This window comes from Mustela putorius, unplaced genomic scaffold (genome assembly GCF_011764305.1).
Source record: "Mustela putorius furo isolate JIRA1106 unplaced genomic scaffold, ASM1176430v1.1 tig00000430_pilon_pilon_pilon, whole genome shotgun sequence".
NCBI classification, from domain to species: Eukaryota; Metazoa; Chordata; class Mammalia; order Carnivora; family Mustelidae; genus Mustela; species Mustela putorius.
In genome coordinates this window covers 3,725,388-3,748,759 of record NW_025421377.1, presented here as the reverse complement: position 1 = coordinate 3,748,759, position 23,372 = coordinate 3,725,388, and the positions used below count along the sequence as shown (strand labels likewise).

Genomic DNA, 23,372 nt, shown 5'->3' with positions numbered 1-23,372 from the left:
GCCTGCTTCCTCCTCTCTCTCTCTGCCTGCGTCTCTGCCTACTTGTGATCTCTCTCTGTCAAATAAATAAATAAAATCTTAAAAAAAAAAAAGAAGAATTTCCAAATAAAATCATTATGACAGTCTTAGATAAACGGTAGAGAAGTTTTGTTTATATATGTAAATAATAAAGTCTTTCCACTAATGGGGTTTTTTTCTCTCTAGATATTAAACTTACCATGAAGAAAAATATTATCAATACATGGTACTCTTTTGTAAACGTTCCCAATGTGATTGCTCCAGATATTGAAAGCGAAATAAGAAGGATGGAAAATGGAGTGGGCAGGTAAATCCATGTATTTTTTCATGCATTTTTAAAAAATTATTTTTATTAATATAAAATGTATTATTTGCCCCAGGGATACAGGTCTGTGAATCATCAGGCTTACACATTTCACAGCACTCACCATAGCACATACCCTCCCCAATGTCCATCACCCAGTCACCCTATCCCTACCCCCCCACCCCCCAGCAACCCTCTCCATGCATTTTTTTTTAAAGATTTTATTTATTTCTTTGACAGACAGAGATCACAAGCAGGCAGAGAGGCAGGCAGAGAGAGAGAGAGAGAGGAGGAAGCAGACCCCCCCACAGAGCAGAAAGCCCCGATTCGGGGCTCGATCCCAGGACACTGGGATCATGACCTGAGCTGAAGGCAGAGGCTTAACCCACTGAACCACCCAGGCGCCCCTCCATGCATTTTTAATACCAGCCACCATTCTTAAATATAACTAGGTTTAATTTCAGTTTAACTTTTGTGACCTTGATCTTTGTAATTTATTTAATTTCATCCATTTATTTATACTTTGAAATAGCATAACTTGTCTCACAAATGAACATAGATATTATTATGGTCATTATTTAGGAGCATTTATGTCAAATATTTCCTTACTCATTGGCAAGGCCTTTTCTTATGGGACATTTCAAATCTGCAGAGAAAGCATTGCCATAGATGAATGTGAAAATAATACAAAGTGTGAAATGCTAAATGTTTTAAAAGTATAATTTGAAGTGGTTACCTTTTATTATGCTAAGCAAAATAAGTCAATCAGAGAAATTATATAAACAATTACATAATTTCATTCATAGGTGGAATTTATGAAACAGAACAGGTGAACATAGGGGAAGGGAGGGGAAAATAAAATAAGGCGAAATCAGAGAGGGAGTCAAATAATAAGTGACTCTTAACTATAGGAAACAAATTGAGAGTTGTTGGAGGGGAGGTGGGTGGAGGAATGGGGTAACTGGGTGTTGGGCATTAAGAAGAGTGAGTGATATAATAAGCCCTGGGTATTATAGAAAACTGATGGATAACAGACCTCCGCCTCTGAAATTAATAATATATTATATGTTAACTAATTGATGGAAATAAAATAAAAGATGCAATAAAGTTGTTACCCCATAACTGAATAGAGCATGTATAAATGTGGTTGAATTTATTTTTTGTGGGAAGAAATGTTATTACAGGCTTGTTCATAAAAATGTATAATGTGACCTAAAGCATGGATTCATACTTTCTATTTGAGAAATATTAACAATCAATGTGTCAAAAGAAATATGGAAGACCTAGAATGTTGTTTCCTTTTTTTTTTTTTTTTTTAGAGATTTTATTTATTTATTTGAAAGACAGAGATCACAAGTAGGCAGAGAGCCAGGGAGAGAGAAAAGAGAGAAAGGAGGAAGCAGGCTCCCCGCCGAGCAGAGAGCCCGATGTGGGGCTTGATCCCAGGACCCTGGGATCATGACCTGAGCCAAAGGCAGAGGCTTTAACCCACTGAGCCATCCAGGCGCTCTTTGAAAGTTGTTTCTTAATTACACACATTTTACTGCATTGTGCATATATCTTACCTAATTCCATGGATCCTGAAAGTTCTCATTTCACTCTAATTCAAAAGAGTTATATGTTAGTTTCAGAGGGTAGGAGAAAGGATGAAGCCATGGTCCTCCTAATGAGAAATGTTACTCCTTCATAATGGTGTAAAACCTTGATCTAATTCATCTCTGCCTCCTGTTGGACCATAGCTCCTTTTCTGATGATGATGAGGATGATGATGATGACAGCGCCTCCATGTTTGAAGAATCAGAGAATGAAAACCCCCATGCAAGGGGTTCCCATAAACATAACTCACACAGAGGGGGGCCATCACAGAGGTGAGCACGATGTTCTATGCCTCCTGATCTTTTAAACTATTATGTAGATGAAAGAAAGGTATTCTACTCCTCCACTTCGTGCACTTGGCAAATGTTTCTGCTACCCAGGCCACTTCACAGGATCTTGGGAATAACTTGCTGCTTATCCTTTTCCTCTCTTGGGAAACTGTCACGACCTGATGATTATTCATATCCATGGGGGCCTTAAGTCACCAACGCTCCTGATGATCATTTTCCCTGAGACCTGTCTCTGTCCCTGAAGAACCTCATGTCACAGTCCTCTATGACTTTTCTTACCATGGATGTTATACAGATGGTGACTATTGTGATTTCACTTTCCAGGGAGCAGTACCTGCCTGGTGCCCTTGCGCTTTTCAATGTTAACAACAGCAGCAATAAGGAGCCGTAAGTACATTTACAATAGAAAACCAAAGCTGTGCTTTTAAAGAACACCATTAAGAAGGTAGGAATGTATCTGAATCTGCTGCAGAGGATATCTTTATTAGGAAAACTCTATTTGATACAATGGCTATAGTATTTTACTATTTTGTTATTTGGTTATTTATTTCTGAAAAAAGTGGCTACCTATATTAAAAGCAGCATGTATGTATGTATGTATATGTATGTGTTTGAATACATACAGGAAGCCATTGTCTGTAGTGTCAATGCAATTGCCCCTCCTTGTGGACAAAAAGAAATGAAATATCAGTCATCCTTTCTATTCTAGGCCAATATATCCCCAGGTCAAGTTCCTTAGGAGACAATCTCTGAGAGGGAGGTGTGTGTGCAAAGGTTTACTGGGAGTGCTCTTAGGAATGATTCCCAGGAGAGTGGGGAGCAGGACTGGGCAGAGGGAGAAGTTGAACTTCAGGGGGGGGGGGTAGAGTTGCTATGGGAAGCTCTAGAGGAGGGATGACCCTTCAGAGTTGGGTCATAGTTAGGCAACAGGACTGGGCCTTTGCACATGCTCAGTCATTGGGTGAGGGCAGCCCATAGGATGGGGGGCATAGCTTTGAGTCTGGTGGCCTCCATCAGCCAAGGCCAGCCAAAGGAGAGGGAGCTGTGAGCTGTCAGTAACCAATACTTTTGGCCAGTGGGGAATGAGTGCCAGAGTTCTGTGCACTAATGCATCAGGACAACACACTTCTTGCAATGTTCATGTCCAATTTCTTCATATAGAAAATTCATCCTATGCGGGAATATACCTCCTCCAGGAGTCCTGTTCTTTTTTCCTGAGAAAGCTTATAAGAGGATGGTTAATGAGATAAACCTAGGTCCCTGACAGCTGCAGCTGGTCTTGAGGCTTTAACTGAAATTGCTTATGCTCTCCTTTCCTACACATTCTAGAATCCTGTCACCTCTGGTCAGCACTTCTGCTGGTCTAGATGATTTACTTCATGGGATGAATGATATAGACTCTTCTCCCTAAAGAATTTGGGGCCCTGGTCATCACCATACTCTTCTTGAGCTATACCTGCTCTATTTGTCCATTTACCACTAAAACTGGGCTGAAGAACACCAAAGACACCAGAGCAGATCACCTGTGTGCCAAATATACCCCTCCCCTACACACACACACACATTGTACAACAGCAACACTATCTAGTTGTGATGAAAGAAGTCAGTTACTTTTGCCAGTATGGTGACTCCCTTTCTTGCCTATCAATTTTTGGGGGGCTCAAAGTGCCTGAGGAGTAGTCACAGCTTAATGTTTAATGAGACACTAACTGTGTTGCCTGGAAGACACGTGATCCATCTGGAAACCTGTAGTTCCACAGACCATAAAGTTGTGGGGATGAGAAGGACACACTCATGTGAGTCTCTCCTACTTAAACTCCTTGTTTCCCAGACCCATATATGGCTATTTCCTTTTACATACCAAGTAGTTGATGGTGCACCTTTTGAAGCTGTGTTATTTGAAGATTGACTTTACTAATTATCTTCTAGGGTCATCTCTAAGTAGAGCTATAGTGTAGACACAGCCCATTTTGACTTGTATCCAGATGTCAGGCTGAGCCATTCATAGACCATGCTCCTTCAACTCCTCCTGTAAGACCCCTGCCTATGGCCATGGTGAAGAGCTGAGGGATAGGTGCTGATACAACAGTGGTAGAGCACATGGTGGGGGGGAGTTTACTGGGCCCCATGCTTGAGCCCAGATATTCCACTTCATCATGGGATGGATTACTGTACAACCTTATCACTTACTAATTCTGGCAGAATCCAGCTCATGGTCAATAGCCATTTTCTGTCCCATGGTTAGTTAATCCTCTTTCCAGGCCTTATTAACACGATGCGTTGATAGAGTAGATCAGTGTGACATTCTGAGGCATGTCCAGATGGTCCAGGCCCCTCTAGGCTGTGTCATGACATTGAGCAGGAGAGACAACATAGCCCGTGTGCTGCTTTCCATCTCGTAACTATTTCTGCTCCTCTTCCCTAATAGCGATTAAAAAAAAAAATCACACACTCACCATGACTGACCCAGAACATTGGGTATATGGTCTAGATCACACGAGAGCATTGTTTTTCACAATAGCCCAGGCATCTGCAGCTGGGGCTACTCTGTGGTTGATTTTGCCTTCGTCTACTGCCAGCTGCTTGTATCCATGTGGGTTTTGTAGGGAACAGACATTGAATGAAATGGTGGTGGGAGGGAACCACCAGCCCTGCCTGCATGAGGCCTTTAAGGATTGCATTTTCTTTCCTGTCCAGGATGCAATATGGTTTTCAGCCAGCAGGTGGGGGGCAGCTGGAGGGCTTCTACTTGTCCCCACCCCACCCCCGCACCCCATTATCGTCAACTCTTCTTCTACAAGCCAAGGAGCTTGTAGGGATGAGGGTTCTACCAATGTCCAAACATATATATTCCACTTTTACACTGAGGAACTGGAGAAATGACCACAGTGGGGGTCTTTAGACCCAGTGGAAGCCCCATAAGTCATATATTGTCAGTGATTTCATTCTTCAGTCAGTGATTTCATTTCTGAGCTGGCTCAGGTTTAGAAACTATGCTTGAGGTTATGACTTTTTATTGGGTTAAGTTGCTCTCAATCTTCTGATTATCCATTCCTGATCTGTTGTGACTGTATATGTTAAACAGTACCCTGACAAGCCAAAGGGATGTGCATCTATCTAGGAATAGATTCTATTAACCTCTTCCATAGCTCTCTGTGGGATAAGTCCTCTGCCTACCCCTGCTCCCCTTAATGTTAATTACAGTTATTGGACCCAACTCTCTTCTGATGAGTAAACACTGCCACTGATCGCTTATTCCCAGGTTCTGTCATCCCTATTGCTCTCAGGAAACCCAGTTCTGTACCCAGTTCAGCGTCTCCCACTATCAGCCCTAGCCCTGGCTTCCAGAGGACAGTACCACTGAGTTTCTCATTGATGCTGGTGCCCCTCCACCAGCACATTTCTTATCATTTTTGTGTCCTCTGAGCCCTCTGAGGGACCATAGTCAGCAAGTGGACTGTCTTTCTTATCTGGGATGTCTACTTAACCATATCACTTCTCTGAGTCTTTCTTGTACCTTCCTCTACCCTCTGCCATGGCCGTTTGTGATTTTATTGCACTTAGCATGAGCCGTCCCCTTTTCTGAGCTTCCGGGAGCCATCCAAGCAGCGTGTCAGCACCATTTCTTAGGATCTGTGCTAGGGTGTTAAAACCTGTATCACAAGGGTGTGCTCTCATAGCAACAAATTCTCCCTTATCCAGTTCTATGTTGTGTTGCCCTTTGTACATGACGACCTTAGGTGCCGAGCCCCTCCTCCTTGTCCATTCTGTTTCCTGCTCCTCCTCAATAGCAGCATTCCATTTCTGCTGGGCTATTCATATGCAGAATAAACTCATTTGTACATTTGCACCTGAAAGTTTTTCTTCCGATTAACATCCCCCCCACCTTCTTCTCAACTTCTCCAACTCTTAACCTATACTTGGAGGCCTAGATCTAGCTCCCTCCCTGTAACTACCTCTCTGCCTACCCTCCTGGTTGTGAGATGCCTGTTCACTCATGTCTGAATAATAAACTTTCTTTCCCAAGACATCTGAGCCAGCGATGGCAACCTGTTTTTGACCTTAGATGTGCCTGCCTCCAGGTTTCATCCTTCAGCTGATAGGGAGAGAGCCAAACTGTAGGAAGAGGCCTGTAATCACATATTCTCCACTGCAGAAGAAATTGCATATAAAAAAAGGCGATCTCAAATCCAGTAAATGATTCTAAGAATTAGGGTTCTAGGGTGTGGAGCTTTCTGACTACTCATGAAAAATTGCCACAGTTAGGATTATCCCTCTAAATAAAATTGATGGCATTTTCTTGAAATTTTTCAAAGCTCTTACTCAATAATAAATAATAATAAATTATAATATATATTATTATATATAATAAATTATTATAAGTGATATCAAGAAACTTAAACTTCAAATAATAATTGTTTTGGACACCTGGAGGCCTTGAAATTGCACCCATGGTAGCTGTTGCTTCCTAAATGTCCCTTGTTGGGTTTATGCCTTTATCCACCTCCATTTCCTTCAATTTTTAACATGGACTAACCTAGGAAATTGTGTGTGTGTGTGTGTGTGTTTTGTCATTGGGCTGTATGTCCATTTTTGTAGAACTCTCCAGCAGAAAACCAAATTTCTGGTCTCTGAGCATGGGTTTCTGAATTCAAGGCTCAATGGAGAGGAAAGTAAATAAGAATGGAAGTCAGAATGTAATTTGATGATGTGACTTGGACATTTCTTTTTTAGAGAGCCAAAAGAGAAAAAGAAAAAGAAAAAAGAAAAGAAGGGGTAAGTTAGACTTTGGCGTGAGTAATCCCAGGTTTTGGGGCCCATAACATTTTTGTATCTTATTACTGACTACATCTCTCACTTTTCAGCAAATCAGATGATAAAAATGAAAACAAAAACGACTCAGAGAAGAAAAAGAAGAAAGCAAAGGAAAAAGAGAAGAAAAAGAAAGAGGAAAAAGACAAAGATAAGAAAGAAGAGTAAGTGGCATTGAAGTTAGGAACAAATTTGTAATGGATTTTGAATGCAGGGTAATTTCCTGAAAGTTTATAGTTATGAAGCCTTGAGTAAAAGACTACATATGTTGTTATAAAATGTGAATCAATTTTTTTTAATTTCCTTAAAATGAGCAGTGGTAGCTTTATTAGTTTTCTCATCAAAAATTTTCAATGCTATGGTTAATTATCTTTCTGAAGCTCTGGTGAAGATAAATTTACCATTGAGAGATATTTAGGTTTCAAGAAAATTGTGTTCCTAGGGACTTAACATTAATTTTTTGAGTTGAAATTAAAAATGTAGCAATTTTATTAACATTTTTGAGTCATAAATACTGCGTGGCAAATAATCCAAAAGTAAGCAAATTTCCTTGCAAAAGCCATGCTTAATTTTGAGAGTAGATCAAATGCTTATCAGCACCAACCATTTGAAAAACACCCCCCCCTTGTTTTTTTAAGATTCTACTTATTTATTTGACAGAGAGAGAGAGAGAGAGTAAAAGCAAACACAATTGGGGGAGCAGAAGAGGGAGAGTGAGAAGCAGGCTCTCCACTGAGCTGGGAACCTGATGTGGGACTCGAACCTGATGTGGGACCTGAGCTGAAGGCAGACAATTAATCGACTGAACCACCCAGGTGCCCCTGAAAGATCCTTTTTAAACAAACATTTGAGGGTTAGAATTTCATGAGGGTAAGGCTGAGTGATATTTTCAGTTATCTTTTCACTTTTTATTAAAGGAAGGTTTTTTTTGTTGTTGTTTGTTTGTTTGATGATCCAAGTGAAAGATGTTTTTGTTTTATTTTTTTAATTTTATTTTATTCTTTTCAGGGTTCCAAGATTCATTGTTTATGCACCACACCCAGTGCTCCATGCAATATGTGCCCTCCTTAATACCCACCAGGCTCACCTAACCCCCTACCCCACTCCTCTCCAAAACTCTCGGTTTGTTTCTAAGAGTCTACATTCTCTCATGATTCATCTCCCCCTCCGATTTCCCCCAATTCACTTTTCTTTTCCTTCTCCCAATGTCCTCCATGTCATTTCTTATGCTCCACAAATAAGTAAAACCATATGACGATTGACTCTCTCTGCTTGACTTATTTCACTCAGCATAATCTCTTCCAGTCCTGTCCATGTTGATACAAAAGTTGGGTATTCGTCCTCTCTGATGGAGGCACAATGCTCCGTAGTGTATATGGACCACATCTTCCTTATCCATTTGTCTGTTGAAGGGTATCTTGGCTCTTTCCACTGTTTGGTGATTGTGGCCATTACTACTATGAACATTGGGGTACAGATGGCCCTTCTTTTCACTACATCTGTATCTTTGGGGTTTTCTAAACTTAAAAAAAAAAAACTCTTGGGACGCCTGGGTGGCTCAGTTGGTTGGACGACTGCCTTCGGCTCAGGTCATGATCCCGGAGTCCCGGGATTGAGTCCCACATAGGGCTCCCAGTTCCACGGGGAGTCTGCTTCTCTCTCTGACCTTCTCCTCGCTCATGTTCTCTCTCACTGTCTCTCTCTCAAATAAATAAATAAAATCTTTAAAAAAAAAAAAAAACTCTTTACTAGATAATATTCACTTATTTTTGCTTGCTGGAAAGCTGTTAAAACTTTTCCAAAAGGGAAAAATTCTTAATAATATGGGCTTATTATTCTTAATAATATGGGTGCCTGGCTAGTCAGTCAATAAAACATGTGACTTTTGATCTTGGGGTTGTAAGTTCAAGCCCCGTGTTGGGTGTAGAGATTACTTAAAAAGAAATCTTTTAAAAAGCCCTTTAAAAAAACCTCACCACCACCAACAACAACCCCTGCCCCTGCCAAAACCCAATGTAGGTTGACCCTAGAAAATTTAAAAATTTTTCCATTTGACCATATATTTCCTTTCTCCCTCCCTCCCTCCTTTTTCTCTTCCTTCTTTGCTGCCTTCTTGCTTTCCCTCTGCCCTCTATTGCCTCTTCATCCTTCCCCAGATGCTTATCAACAAGGACTTTTTATTAGATTGTGTTATATTCTTCTTTCCATACAAGAGAGAAAGAAGCCATGAGTTCCCTCTGACAGCATAGTTCCTGATTGCTTTGTCTCCTGGTCGGGGGAGTGGCAACGCCCCATTCTCTTACCACCCATAACCTACCAAAGAGGTCTATGGCATATCCAGAGTTTAGCATGATCTGTGGCACCATTCCTTCTCAGGAGTTGGGTTGATAGAAATGTCTGCAACATCATAATACAACAAGGATGTTTAAAAAATCTCAGGCAAGCCTTAATGTAAGACTAGTAATTTAACTATCTATCAAGTCCTCAATAAACAATTTCTCACGTCTATCACGCTCATGGCAAGCTCGTTTTCTCCCTCCAGAGTGAGTTTCTCCAGCTTACATCTGTTTCATGAATGGTGGGTGATGGACAGAACCACATTCCATATGTGAAATAAAAATGTCTTTGTTTTTTTTTTTTGTTTGTTTGTTTAAAGATTTTATTTATTTATTTGACAGACAGAGATCACAAGTAGGCAGAGAGGCAGGCAGAGAGAGAGAGAGAGAGAGGGAAGCAGGCTTCCTGCGGAGCAGGGAGCCCGATGCGGGGCTCGATCCCAGGACCCTGAGATCATGACCCGAGCCGAAGGCAGCAGCCCAAACCACTGAGCCACCCAGGCGCCCCAATGTCCTTGTTTCTTGATGATCTCCCACTTTCTAATTGCTGCTAGGGAGAAGAAAGAAGTCATGGTTATTGATCCCTCAGGAACCACGTATTACAACTGGCTGTTCTGCATCTCTTTACCTGTTATGTACAACTGGACTATGGTTATTGCAAGGTATCTATTTTTGTGGATCTTACCTAAGTTACCTGACTTAACAGTTTGGTCAAGGGCTTTTGGGGACGTACCTCTTTTCTCCACCACAGGTTGTAAAGAGAGGTTATGTTATTCTCAATGTGTTTTCCTAAGATGAGGAGTAGGTGCTTTGCTTCTCAATATACTTAGAAATCCAGTACTGGACTGGGAGTGAGAGGACCTTTTTAAACTTTTGATTGCTGAACTATGTCATTAGAATTTGGGGAGAAACTTAGTTATTTTGTTTATGTACTTTTCAGACTGTAAGAAAAACATGTTGCCAAGAGTGGAAAAAGATCAAAGACCTACGTTGTCTTAGAACAAGATGTGTTTCCCAAGCGATTTTTCTATGGTTTTCTGTCTTTTAGACAGTAAGCATCTTGGCCATCCAGAACGAAGCACAATTCCTTGACGCATTTTAGGGACAGATCGTAAGAACCTGGTTATCAATGTGTGGGACCCATTGTATTTTGACATTGACTTGAGACTATTTATTTTTATTTGATGTCTTCACAATGTGAACTATTGTAATGGAAAGAATGTTGGAATTCAGAAGCAGGAGAAAACCAAATCCATCTGCCCATATTCAGAAGAGCCATGGTTAATTAAATGGGCCTACGGCCCCTCTCAGTCTTAGTGCATCATATCTCTTACCATGATAAAAAATTATGCAGAGAGGATGTTTACTTAAACTTGCCCCCTTTTCATTTTAATCACACAAGTTTTTCTTTTACAGAGCATGCTTTGAGGAACTTCAGTCTGATTACCTAGCATATTGGGTCATTTTAGATTACATATCTGATATAATCTATCTTCTTGATATGTTTGTACGAATAAGGACAGGTAAATATGTTCAGCTTTGGATATTTTGTAATTTTGTGCTTTTATCTCTATGGTATGATTTGAAATTTTGTAATTCAAGTATTCTTTGAAATAAACTCACAAAAATCTGTTTTAGAGGAAAAGGCACTGTTGAAAGCAAGAGTACCATATACCTGCCCACAAGCTTAGGTCACTACAACCAATTCACTTAATTAGGCAAACTTTGAATTTGGGTTGGTGGCTTTTCCCCCATTAACTTGTTCATTGGGTTAGAGCCATGGGAGAGGAATAAAGAGAAGAAAAATGTTCTTCCAGCTCTGTGGGGAAAGGGTAATTGCTCCCTAACAGAGAGATACTATGAAGACGCAAGGTAAGGGGGGATGTCATTGTGCCCAACAGAGCTGTACTAGAATTTTTTTTTTAAATATAGGTTCTTTTTTTAAAAAAAGATTTTATTTATTTATTTGACAAAGAGAGATCACAAGCAGGCAGAGAGGCAGGCAGAGAGAGAGGAAAGGAAGCAGGCCCCCTGCTGAGCAGAGAGCCCGATGTGGGACTCAATCCCAGGACCCTGAGATCATGACCTGAGCCAAAGGCAGCGGCTTAACCCACTGAGCACCCAGGGGCCCCTGTACTAGAATTTTTGTAACAGTACACAAATACTTAATTCAACTTTGGGGTCCTGGTGGGTGTCATTGACCAGGGAGTAGGGTCTGATAACTTCCCCCTTAAGTATTCTTGTTCAGTGGGTATAACTTACCGTTTCTATGCTGCACTCTGTGTTCCAAGGTAACCGCTGTGCAGAGAATAGCATTTAAGAATCATTCCAGGGGCACCTGGGTGGCTCAGTGGGTTAAGCCTCTACCTTCAGCTCAGGTCATGATCTCAGGGTCTTGGGATCGAGCTCCACATCTGGGCTCTCTGCTCCGCAGGGATCCTGCTTCCCCCTCTCGGTCTGCCTGCCTCTCTGCCTGCTTGTGATCTCCGTCTGTCAAATAAATAAATAAAATCTTAAAAAAAAAAAATCATTCTATAAGACAGGGACACGCTCTAAACATCAGTGTGCTGGAGCAATGCTCCCATTGTTATGTCCTATTCACAGCTCTGGTAGCCGGTATAGGAAGAGGAACAAATTCTTCCTCGGGTGAAATGTATCAGCATGCTGACATTCAAGGCCCACTGCAGCAACACAGGAGAAGGGAAGATCCCAGATGACTAAGGAAGCCGGGGGGACAAAAAGGAGAGAGAAAACAAACCTCTGAAGGACACTTATTCTTCACAGCGAAGGGACAAGACAAGAATACACATACTGGGCAGTAAGGCGGGTGCCCAAACTTCAAGGGTTGGGCTGGGATTCTGACAAGAGAGTGGTGTGAGGCGTTAGGCACAGTGTGAGGGTGTTTGCAAAAATTTCCAAGAACGCTGTTTGCAGAAGGAATCCTTTCGCTGGGTAGAGATACTGGCACTGGAGAGATTTGTGTACATGCAACGTACGTATGTGAAACATATAAGCTTTCACTTTTACACTTACAAAGTTTTTTTTCTTACAAAGTTTTATTTCTTCAAAAGATTATTTTCCATAGCTATATGTTGATCAGTACCCATATCTTATTACATTGTTAAAAGCATGTATATTGGGGGACGCCTGGGTGGCTCAGTGGGTTAAGCCTCTGCCTTCGGTTCAGGTCATGATCTCAGGGTCCTGGGATCGAGCCCCACATTGGGAAATCTCTGCTCAGCAGGGGGCCTGCTTCCCTTCCCCTCTCCCTGCCTCTCTGTCTATTTGTGATCTCTCTATGTCAAATAAATAAATAAAATATTTTTTTAAAAAAAGCATGTATATTGGAAATGAAATCTTTTAAAAATATATTTATTTATTTATTTATTTTAGAGAGTTAGAGAGAGTAAGTAGGGGAAGGGGTAGATGAAGAGAATCTTCAATTTGCGCTGAGCGCAGAACTCATTGCAGGACTCAGTGAGGGTTTGATCTCATGACCCATGAGATTATGACCCATGAGATCATGGCATGGGCCGAAACCAAGAGTCAGATGCTTAACCAACTGAGCCACCCAGGCACCTCTATTGGAAATGAACTCTTGTTTTCAACTCGGTGGGTTATTTTAGAAATATTCATAATGGCGTAAAAATGAAAAAAACATTAAATCGTTGTGTTTTTTTCTTCTATTTTAGGTTACTTAGAACAAGGACTGCTGGTGAAGGAAGAGACTAAGCTCATAAAGAAATATAAATCCACCTTGCAATTTAAACTTGATTTTCTTTCAGTGATACCCACTGATCTGCTGTATTTTAAGCTGGGGTGGAACTATCCAGAAATTAGATTAAACAGACTGTTAAGGATCTCTCGAATGTTTGAATTCTTCCAGAGAACAGAAACCAGAACGAACTTCCCCAACATCTTCAGGATTTCCAACCTTGTCATGTATATCGTCATCATTATCCACTGGAATGCATGCGTGTACTTCTCTATTTCCAAAGCTGTTGGATTTGGAAATGATACATGGGTGTATCCTGATGTTAATGATCCCGAATTTGGCCGTTTGGCTAGAAAATATGTATACAGCCTTTACTGGTCTACACTGACTCTGACTACAATTGGTGAAACACCGCCCCCTGTGAGGGATTCCGAGTATGTCTTTGTGGTGGTTGATTTCCTAATCGGAGTGTTAATTTTTGCTACCATCGTTGGTAACATAGGTTCTATGATTTCCAACATGAATGCTGCCAGAGCAGAATTTCAAGCAAGAATCGATGCAATCAAGCAGTATATGCATTTTCGAAATGTAAGCAAAGATATGGAAAAGAGAGTTATCAAATGGTTCGACTACCTGTGGTCCAACAAAAAAACAGTTGATGAAAAGGAAGTCTTGAAGTATCTCCCCGATAAGCTGAGAGCAGAGATTGCCATCAACGTTCACTTAGACACTTTAAAAAAGGTGCGTATTTTTGCGGACTGTGAAGCTGGGCTTTTGGTGGAGTTGGTCTTGAAACTGCAACCCCAAGTCTACAGTCCCGGAGATTACATTTGCAAGAAAGGGGATATTGGACGGGAGATGTACATCATCAAAGAAGGCAGACTCGCTGTGGTGGCCGATGACGGAGTCACTCAGTTTGTGGTACTGAGTGACGGCAGCTACTTTGGTGAGATCAGTATCCTTAACATTAAAGGCAGCAAAGCCGGCAATCGAAGAACAGCCAATATTAAAAGTATCGGCTACTCAGATCTGTTCTGTCTCTCCAAAGACGACCTCATGGAAGCTCTGACTGAGTACCCGGACGCCAAAACTATGCTAGAAGAGAAGGGAAAGCAAATCTTGATGAAAGATGGTCTACTGGATATAAATATTGCAAACGCTGGAAGTGATCCCAAAGATCTCGAAGAGAAGGTCACCCGAATGGAGGGGTCGGTAGACCTCTTGCAAACGAGGTTTGCTCGGATCCTGGCTGAGTATGAGTCAATGCAGCAGAAACTGAAGCAAAGACTAACCAAAGTTGAGAGATTTCTGAAACCACTCATTGACACAGAATTTTCAGCTCTTGAAGGATCTGGAGTTGAAAGCGGGCTCCTGGACTCCACGCAGGACTGAAAAAGTGGTCACTAACATGATCCTTTCGGGGGTAGGATTAAGCGACTCTAAATTGGAAGAAGAAGAAGAAGCTGGGGCACTTTTTCCGTAAGGGGAGTGTGCTCAGGTGGAGGGAACAAGGCCCACACACTCCCCTGTGAGGTAGTGGGATTCAAGGATTGTCGTCCTTAGGATTTTTCAGAATGGATAACGTTTTGCAAAGATAGAGAAGGATTAACTTGTCAGTATCTGTGTCTTCTGATTTTTTTCATGTATGCTCCTTTTATGTAAATATTCTTTATAAAAGTGAACAAGTACTCCTCAGTTTCAAGCAGTTTACACTGTGGAGGAACAACTGGGAATTCCCAGGGACATCGTGTCCCGGATACCAGGTTAAAGAGAATTAGAATGTAATAAACTAAAATAAGTCACAAAGCTGGAGTGAATATTGTTTATTTGATAATTTAGTAGGGAGTTTAGGATCTGTTAGAGCTTTTTAGGGTCTTTTAATCTCCTTTAGGGTCATTTTAGTCTCCTTTAGGGTCATTTTAAGGGCACTAATCCTTGTAGTCTAGGACTTAGGAAGGGTGGTGAAGAGAGAACTTCTCACGATAAAAGTGTGACAAATCAGACTTTGCATATCTACGCTTATATATAAATATGTAACATTAAAAATCATAAAATGGGGGCGCCTGGGTGGTTCAGTGGGTTAAAAGCCTCTGCTTTAGGGGCGCCTGGGTGGCTCAGTGGGTTGAGCCGCTGCCTTCGGCTCGGGTCATGATCTCAGGGTCCTGGGATCGAGTCCCACATCGGGCTCTTTGCTCAGCAGGAAGCCTGCTTCCTCCTCTCTCTCTCTCTCTGCCTGCCTTTCTGCCTACTTGTGATCTCTCTCTGTCAAATAAATAAATAAAATCTTTAAAAAAAAAAATAAAAATAAAAGCCTCTGCTTTCAGATCATGATCCCAGAGTCCTGGGATCGAGACCCGCTTCGAGCTCTCTGCTCAGCAGGGAGCCTGCTTCCTCCTCTCTCTCTGCCTGCCTCTCTGCCTACTTGTGATCTCTGTCTCTCACATAAATAAAATCTTTAAAAAAATATTTTAAAAAATCATAAAATGTAGGAATGTTTTATAACGAATTCTTTTCTTTCAAGATTTTATTTAAATTCAAGTTGGCTAACATATATGGTAGTATTAGTTTCAGCGGTAGAATTTAGTGATTCATCAACTGTGCTCATTACAACAAGTGCCCTCCTTAAAGCCCATCGCTATTTACCCCAGCTCCCCACCCACCACCCCTACAGCAACCCTCAGTTTGTACTTTTATGATAACTTTCTCAGATTCTCTGATTATTAAGGCCTGATAGCAAGGACTACTATCTTCCTTATCTGACTGGCCAGCAATAAAAAAAAAAGGTATAAAAATAATTCCATTGCTGGATGATTAACAAAGAAAATTGTTGTAATGTCCAGAAAGGAGGTGTGTAAGTTCTATGAACCAGCACGGGCATCATCAGGCAACTTTCTAGAAATTCAGAATCTCAGACCCTACCTCATGACTACTGGATTAGGATCTGCTTTTTAGCAAGCCCCCTGGGTGATTCATACCTACATTAAATCTTGAGAAGCACCCAACTAGAGAGCCAGGAAAGAGTTAATGGGATTGTTCTAGAAATTTCAGAAAAGGGTACTGTATGACAGGTGTGTGGTTGAGAAAGACTTTGCTAATCAATCATATAGCTTTCTACCACTGAACCCAGATGTGGTTTAAAAAAATCTTAGCAGAGGTCACTGGAGTTGATATAAAATTTCTATCTCTGCCTATAATAATATGACTTAACATGGCATCTTGTTAATTTGACATTTCAGATATTTCTGTGGTCCTTGATCAGTGTATGCCTATGGTAGACTGTATTCTGTTCTACCAAAAAAAAAAAAAATATTCATTGAACTGCATATGGTATTTGCAGTCTCATGTTGGCATTTTTTTTTTTTTAAAGATTTCATTTATTTACTTGACACACAGAGAGAAATCACAAGTAGGCAGAGAGAGGCAGGCAGAGAGAGAGAGGAGGAAGCAGGCTCCCTGCTGAGCAGAGAGCCCGACACAGGGCTTGATCCCAGGGCTCTGGGACCATGACCTAAGCCGAAGGCAGAGGCTTTAACCCACTGAGCCGCCCAGAGGCCCCTCATGTTGGCATTTTTCGTTTCATCTATTCAGTAACAGCTAGCAAGTATTTCTTCCCTACAGAGAAAGTGACTAATTCTGGAGTGTAATTAATACACAACATGATTTCTGCCTGAGACAACTGCTTCTTCTTCTTCACACACATTTTATTCTTTGTTCCGTGTGTTGCTTGTTATAAAAACCTCTAAGACACTGTAAAGAGCCTTGATCTGCTAAGATAGGAATGAGTAAGGGTTACATACCTGTCTTAGGGCCTGGGTCCCAAGCAGAGCAACCCCAGTCAGCCCCCAGGAGGGTGGGTACTTTGAGTCTTACTTCAGCTAGAGACATCCAAGCGTTCTGATTTCATGAAATCTGACCCGCAGCTCTATGAGTCTTTCTGATGCTTATATTGGAAGGGGACAGATTTTTGATTCAAAGACTGGGAGTCAGGACGGCTTAGCCAACTCCTTTTCCAGAAGCCTTCGGGTGGAGGCTCTGACAGGTGGTGGCAGGGTTCTAACGTTCAGACGAGGGAGGGCCGATGAGAGAGAATTCTGGGACTCTGATGGCAGATCAATGAGGGAGCAGGAACCCAATCAGCTAGTCTTCCCAGTGTGTCTGATAAGTATTTACTCTGTGCCCCCGCAACTCTATTATAATGTAATGTTCTTATAGGAGTAGATCTCTCGAAGTTTTGCATAAATCTTAAAAAACAAAAAACTACTTTTCCTACTTGAAATATGATGTGATTCAACTTTTTACCATTAGGCGGCAATGTTGGTCTACAATTACAACCTTCAAAGCTTGAAATTTTCTTCACAGAAATTATAAGGAGTAAAATCAGAGCTCTCTGGCAATAATGGGCATTTTTTTTTCCTAAAAAGATTTCCAGAAGATTTTAGCATGGCACACTCTATGCAAGCCTAACATTAAAACATGATCAAATAAAATTTAGTATGCAAATTGAATGGATAAAGCAACAAGACAGATTGAAGCATTGTAGTATTTCTTAATTTCAGAGAGTTTCACAAAGCAATAATGACAGCTACATTACAAGAAGCTTTTTGCCACTGTGTAAGGTTATGTATTAGAGGTAGGCAAAAGGAATAAAAAAGGAGGCAAGCAGCATTTATATTGAAATTCGGGTTACGTTTTTATTTTTTTAAAAAGTCCATTGCTTTAAAAAGTTTGGCAACTACTGGTCTGTGTGTGTGTGTATATATATATATATATAATAAAAAATATATATATTTTATTTATTTACTTGACAGAGAGAGAGATTACAAGTAGGCAGAGGCGGGGTGGGGGGGAGCAGGCTCCCTGCTGAGCAGAAGGCTCAATGATGTGGGGCTTGATCCCAGGACCCTGAGATCATGACCTGAGGCAAAGGGAGAGGCTTAACCCACTGAGCCACCCAGGCCCCCCACTGAGCCACCCAGGCCCCCCTACTGGTCTGTTTTAACAGTTTTGGAAGTATGCCTGGGTAAAACACTGCCAATTAAGGTATTCTTCCCATGACTACAGAAATTGTATTTTTGGATGTCTTCATTTTATAGACTGTTTGGAATATAAAATACCAAAGAGCAGGCTTACAGACTCAAAAGAAAAGCTTGCTATTCCCAGAGCTAGTTTATTTCTAGGTGAAAGGAGAAAGTGGGAAGTGGGACGTGCACGGAAAGGAAACCAGAGAATATAGAAAATGCAAAAAGACTCCAGAGAACATCGAATTCACGACTCCTCATTTTACAAATACAGAAATGATGATCAGACAACATTAAAATTGGTGAGGCTATTGAAACTTGAAGTAACAGTGAGAATTATTACCACATGTTGGAGAACCAGATGCTAATATTTGCTAGAGCCAAGGTTGGGTTGATCTAAAACCCAGCCATCATTCCTAGGTGTAGTCACTACAGAAAACTGGCCACACATAGAACATGAGATCATTGAAGACAACTTAAATGCCCATCGAGAGGAAGCTAGTTACATAAATTGGAACCTGTTCATATAATGGAATACTATCAATGTTTGAATAGTAACAAGTAACACCTAGTGATTAGTTTGTGTTGGGCATTGTACAAGGACTTTCTAGATGCACTTAATCCTCAGGATAACGTATAAGACAGGTTCCATTGTGTTTTCTATTTAAAAGGGAGGCATAGAGAGTTAAAGTAATTTGCCCAAGGCTCCCGGGAAGGAAGTGGTAAACTGATCTTTGAACCCAGATACTGAGGCTTCAGGGTACCTGCTCTTAATGCTGGCATTTGCGCTGAATTTGTGTGTACACACCATCCCTTCCACACAGAATTCACAAACATACCACACAATCCTGTGTGGTGTTTATGAATCTGTACCTCTGATATGACCGTTTAATAACAGGTATGGGAAGGATAGCAGGAATCAGAACCGTGCTTGGACTTGTAGGGCTGGAGGGCATGGGATTCGAGGAGAGAGACACATTCAGTGGACTTCAGCTGTCACTGTTGTTTCATATTTTTCAACAGTCTGAAGGAAATAAGCCCAAATGGTAAGGTCTGACAAACGTAGGTGCAGATATAGGTAGTCTCTATAATTTTGGTATACACGCCCTATCGCAAATGAAGAAGAAAAGAGGAGTGGAGGAGGTAAGTATAAATCCACACAGCTGGTTTAGTGACAAAGCCTGGACCTTTGACCCTTGGTTCAATGTTAACTTCACTAAAAGGTTGTACTTGATTGCTTTCTACGCAGACCAAGCTGAGTGCTTTATGGGGCTCCACTTGGTGATAACGTGTCTGTTCTCTGTATGTTTTCACTTTAGTCGGTCTGCATATTGAGTAAATTCGAGATAATACTTTCTAGAATTACACACTTCAGGTCTGGCTCTTGGTTTCCTGATGAGTTAGAGGTGAAAGAATGCGTTTTTCACCAATGCAGCCCTTTGGGGTTCTGAAAATAGCAATTTGCCACAAAATGACTCACTAGCCTGACAATGTTGCCCCTTAAAAAAGGGTTGATATTGGGTTTCTTGTCAGAGCGCCAATTTCTCCTCTTTTAAGTTAGGTTCATTTTTGTTCTATCTGGGCTGATCCTAGCCAGTTGGGCTTAGTCCAAGAACCTACTTGAGTTAGTTCTTCAGATATCTGTGAGCCTGTTTCCTGGGTTTGTCGCAAAGGTTCACGATGCCCAGGGGCACAGTATTCCGATGGTGCCCAAATCCATGGTCTTCCATGATACCCTTCAGTGACCTTGTTGCTTATTCTCAGCAGAAAGAGTATCCAATGAGACACCCAGGGCACAAGGCATGAACATTTGCCTACCATTAGTCGGAGGCTCTAGAACAGGAGTGCAATTTTTTCCCACTCATTTTTGAACAATAATTCACTCCCCCTACTTCTTTTGTTTGCAAAAACTACTAATAATTAATACATCTACATTATAGGTATTTCCACTGCTCCATTCACATTTAATTTCAAAATTCCCCAAAATACGAAATATATAAAATTACCAATAAGGTATGCCACAGTAAAAAGTGACATGAAAGAGACCTCAATTATATTTCTTTTAGTTTTACGTCTAAAATAATTGGGCATTTGACCTCATTGATTAAAGAGACACAAGACTCTTTGGTGACAGAAAAATAAGAGTCGTTTTCTTACTGAGCTGAAATAATGGCTATTTCCTCGCATGTTAGAAATTCTTGATTAAAATTTTGGTACTGAATCTCTGAATATAGACTTCTTAGTTTACCACCACTGAGCTAGTTTCATTTCTATGTTTTAACCTGAAGAGGGAGCCTGCTCTCCTGGCCTCCATGCCACACCTGAAAGTCTTTGCTTCTATGCCCTCAGGGAGGATGGTCAAAAATAAGTCACAAAATAAATCTAGAAATACATCATATAGCTTAACCATATTTCAAACACTTACCTATAATCAAATACAGCATGCCAAAGGTACTGATAATGAGGACTGAGTGTTCTGAGCGCAGTTAAGATTGCTGTCTTCAGATTATGTGATCTTCGAGAACAGGAAACTAAAACTAAATCATCTATTTGAGCTGTACATAGATTTCTGGACAAAAGGAAATCAGTAAAAATCATTTATTTAAAGTTTCAAAGATTTATCATAATGATGATTAGTAATTAAATTCTGTATGACATTTAGAACACAATCACATCATGATGGTAAGGATAAATAGATTCTCTACCTACTGATCCTGATGGGACCACTTATATCTAACATGTTTAAAAATGCTCTTAAAACTAATAGATGAGCTTCAGTAGAGATAAATTCTACTGGGGCACACTGGAGTAAAATAATTCAAATGATAATTTTGAAACAATTGGCTTTAAGCAATCAAATACAATAAAGGCCTACATAAGGAGTTCTGTAGCTTGTAATGGACCAGGGAGGAACCAAAAAAAAAAAAATTTTTTTTTCCACAAAAAGGCTGGATTTCTTTAGGAAGTTTAAAGAAGCATCATTTCTTGCCTTTGTAGAAAATCACGAGGCATCTGAACTTAAAATTGTACACGCTCCTCTTGAGAGATCCTTGAAATATATTTTATTAGAGGTGGATGAAGTCCTGAGAATGAATAAGAGGGTGACATGTCAATGGGGGGAGGGGCGGGAGGGAGCGTGGGGCTCCAGGACGGAAAGACAAAGGCTGAGAGAAATATGCTTTAAAAGACAGCAACAGGGCACCTGGGTGGCTCAGTGGGTTAAAGCCTCTGCCTTTGGCTCGGGTCATGATCTCAGGGTCCTGGGATCGAGTCCCGCATGGGGCTCTCTGCTCAGCAGGGAGCCTGCTTCCTCCTCTCTCTGCCTGCCTCTCTGCCTACTTGTGATCTGTCTCTGTCAAAGAAATTAAAAAAAAAAAAAATTAAAAAAAAAAAGACAGCAACAACCAACGGGCCTCTAGAGGATTATGAAGAGCATAGAGAGACTTAACATTGATGAATTCATCTTCAAAGTGCCTTCAGAAGCTGATGATTCCCAGACTTGTCCCTGATGACTAAGAGAAAAGGAACATTAGTCTCATGGTGGAAAGAGACCTTACAACGCATCAGGTCCTGAAGCCAAGTGTACGATAAACAGAGTGACCCACTAGCCTCTGGTTTTGCTTTACTGATTAGACTTTCCTGAGTGTTTGCTGTACTTGCCAGACAGACACACAGCAGATAACGTGGCACCAAAGCTCCAGGACCCCTTGCTTTTCTCACTGGGCAGCTGATGATTCTTAGAAGTGAATTATTAGGGGCGCCTGGGTGCTCAGTTGTTAAGCGTTTGCCTTTGGCTCAGGTCATGATCCCGGGGTCCTGGGATCAAGCCCCACATTGGGCTCCCTGCCCAGCCAGCAGCCTACTTCTCCCTCTCCCACTCCCTCTGCTTGTGTTCCTTCTCTCGTGGTCTTTCTGTCAAATAAATAGGTAAACTCTTAAAAAAAAAAAAAAAAAGGTGAATCATTAAGCAGAGTTTTGAGAAAAAGAAAAAAAATATTTCTGAGTAGGGGAAGGCCAGGCGCAAAAATGAGGGTAACTGTTTCTAGAGCAATCTGTTCAACCTTCCCTGATTATGACCCACAATACAGGGCCCATATAAAATGGGTTTTGATTGCGATCCAGGAAACACGCAGCTGTAACAAACCTTTCAGAAAAGAGTACTTCCCCTTCAAACATGCAGTATACTCGAGGACTTGTTCCATCCATCCTATTTTAGTTCTTTTGAAAAAAAAGGCTTGTTGTAAATTACTAAATTGATTTCATGATTAATTAATGGGCCATTACTGGCAATTTGGAGGGGGAGGGGATACCCTTCCAGAGAAGGATAAGTAGGATTGCCTGGAAGAGGAATTCACTTTAAACTAGGCAAATGTGAGGAAAATCATGTAATGGGAGAGGGGAGGGGAAAATACACAACAGTGGAGGTTCTGGAAGCTTCTTCATATAAAACATTAAAACAATAACTCCTCACAGTGCTGTGACTCAGAATGAAACATAGTTTATTTAGAGTGGTTGCCTGTTACTTCTTGAGACCGTAATGTATGGATGAATTACCTTTTTTTCCTTTTTAAATGATATCTGAATGTCAACCTCATTTGCAGGAGCGGCTCTTCTAGTCTTAGATTTTCTTTCAACCCATTCAGAGAAATAGTAAGTCTTTTCATAGATCACACATAAATGGCAAGAATGTTTTGCAAGTTGCATCGAATCTACTCAGAACTAAGATTTACCTGATTTTACTTTTCTCTTCAAGAGAACACAGTGTTTGTGGAAATGAATTATCCTAATAACTTCAGAAGCACTAGATGCTGTTCAGCACACTGTCACTCCACATTAAGAACTAACATGTTTCTAGTATCGTAGTTTTGATGCAAATCTTAGAAAAATAAATGCACCAGAATAATCCAACAACAAACCTGGAAAGGATTTTCAGATGTCAGGTTAACTACTGCTGAGCTCACATGAATAATGTCTAATGGAATAATATCTAAGCTCTTTCAAAGGACTCAAAGAATTAAAAATTTGTCACCTTTTTTTTTTTTTTAGGTATTTTATTTATTTATTTGACAGAGAGAGATCACAAGTAGGCAGAGAGGCAGGCACAGAGAGAGGGGGAGACAGGCTCCCTGCTGACAAGAGAGCACGATGCAGGGCCCGATCCCAGGACCCTGAGATCATGAACTGAGCCAAAGGCAGAAGTTTAACCCACTGAGCCACCCAGGCATCCCTAAAAATTTGTCACCTCTTTTAAGCTGATCATTTGATTCTCTGACAACCATATCA

The 23,372-nt window shown here is 40.9% G+C and overlaps 1 protein-coding gene across 1 annotated transcript; it reads left to right on the top strand.

Moving 5' to 3' along the window:
- Window positions 1-210: 210 nt before the first annotated feature.
- On the top strand, window positions 211-14,868 carry CNGA1 (cyclic nucleotide gated channel subunit alpha 1). Its single transcript, XM_045079932.1, has 8 exons — window positions 211-325; window positions 2,062-2,190; window positions 2,533-2,595; window positions 6,943-6,984; window positions 7,074-7,184; window positions 9,911-10,018; window positions 10,773-10,879; window positions 13,049-14,868. The coding sequence occupies exons 1-8, from the start codon at window positions 219-221 to the stop codon at window positions 14,461-14,463; spliced, it is 2,082 nt and encodes a 693-aa protein (XP_044935867.1). The 5' UTR covers window positions 211-218; the 3' UTR covers window positions 14,464-14,868.
- Window positions 14,869-23,372: the final 8,504 nt, after the last annotated feature.

Excerpts from the sequence above, each read along its gene's own strand:
- CNGA1 (XM_045079932.1), top strand. The coding sequence starts at position 219 with ATGAAGAAAAATATTATCAATACATGGTACTCTTTTGTAAACGTTCCC. Across the intron at positions 326-2,061 it reads ATGGAAAATGGAGTGGGCAG|CTCCTTTTCTGATGATGATG; the intron begins GTAAATCCATGT and ends GTTGGACCATAG. Across the intron at positions 2,191-2,532 it reads AGAGGGGGGCCATCACAGAG|GGAGCAGTACCTGCCTGGTG; the intron begins GTGAGCACGATG and ends TTCACTTTCCAG.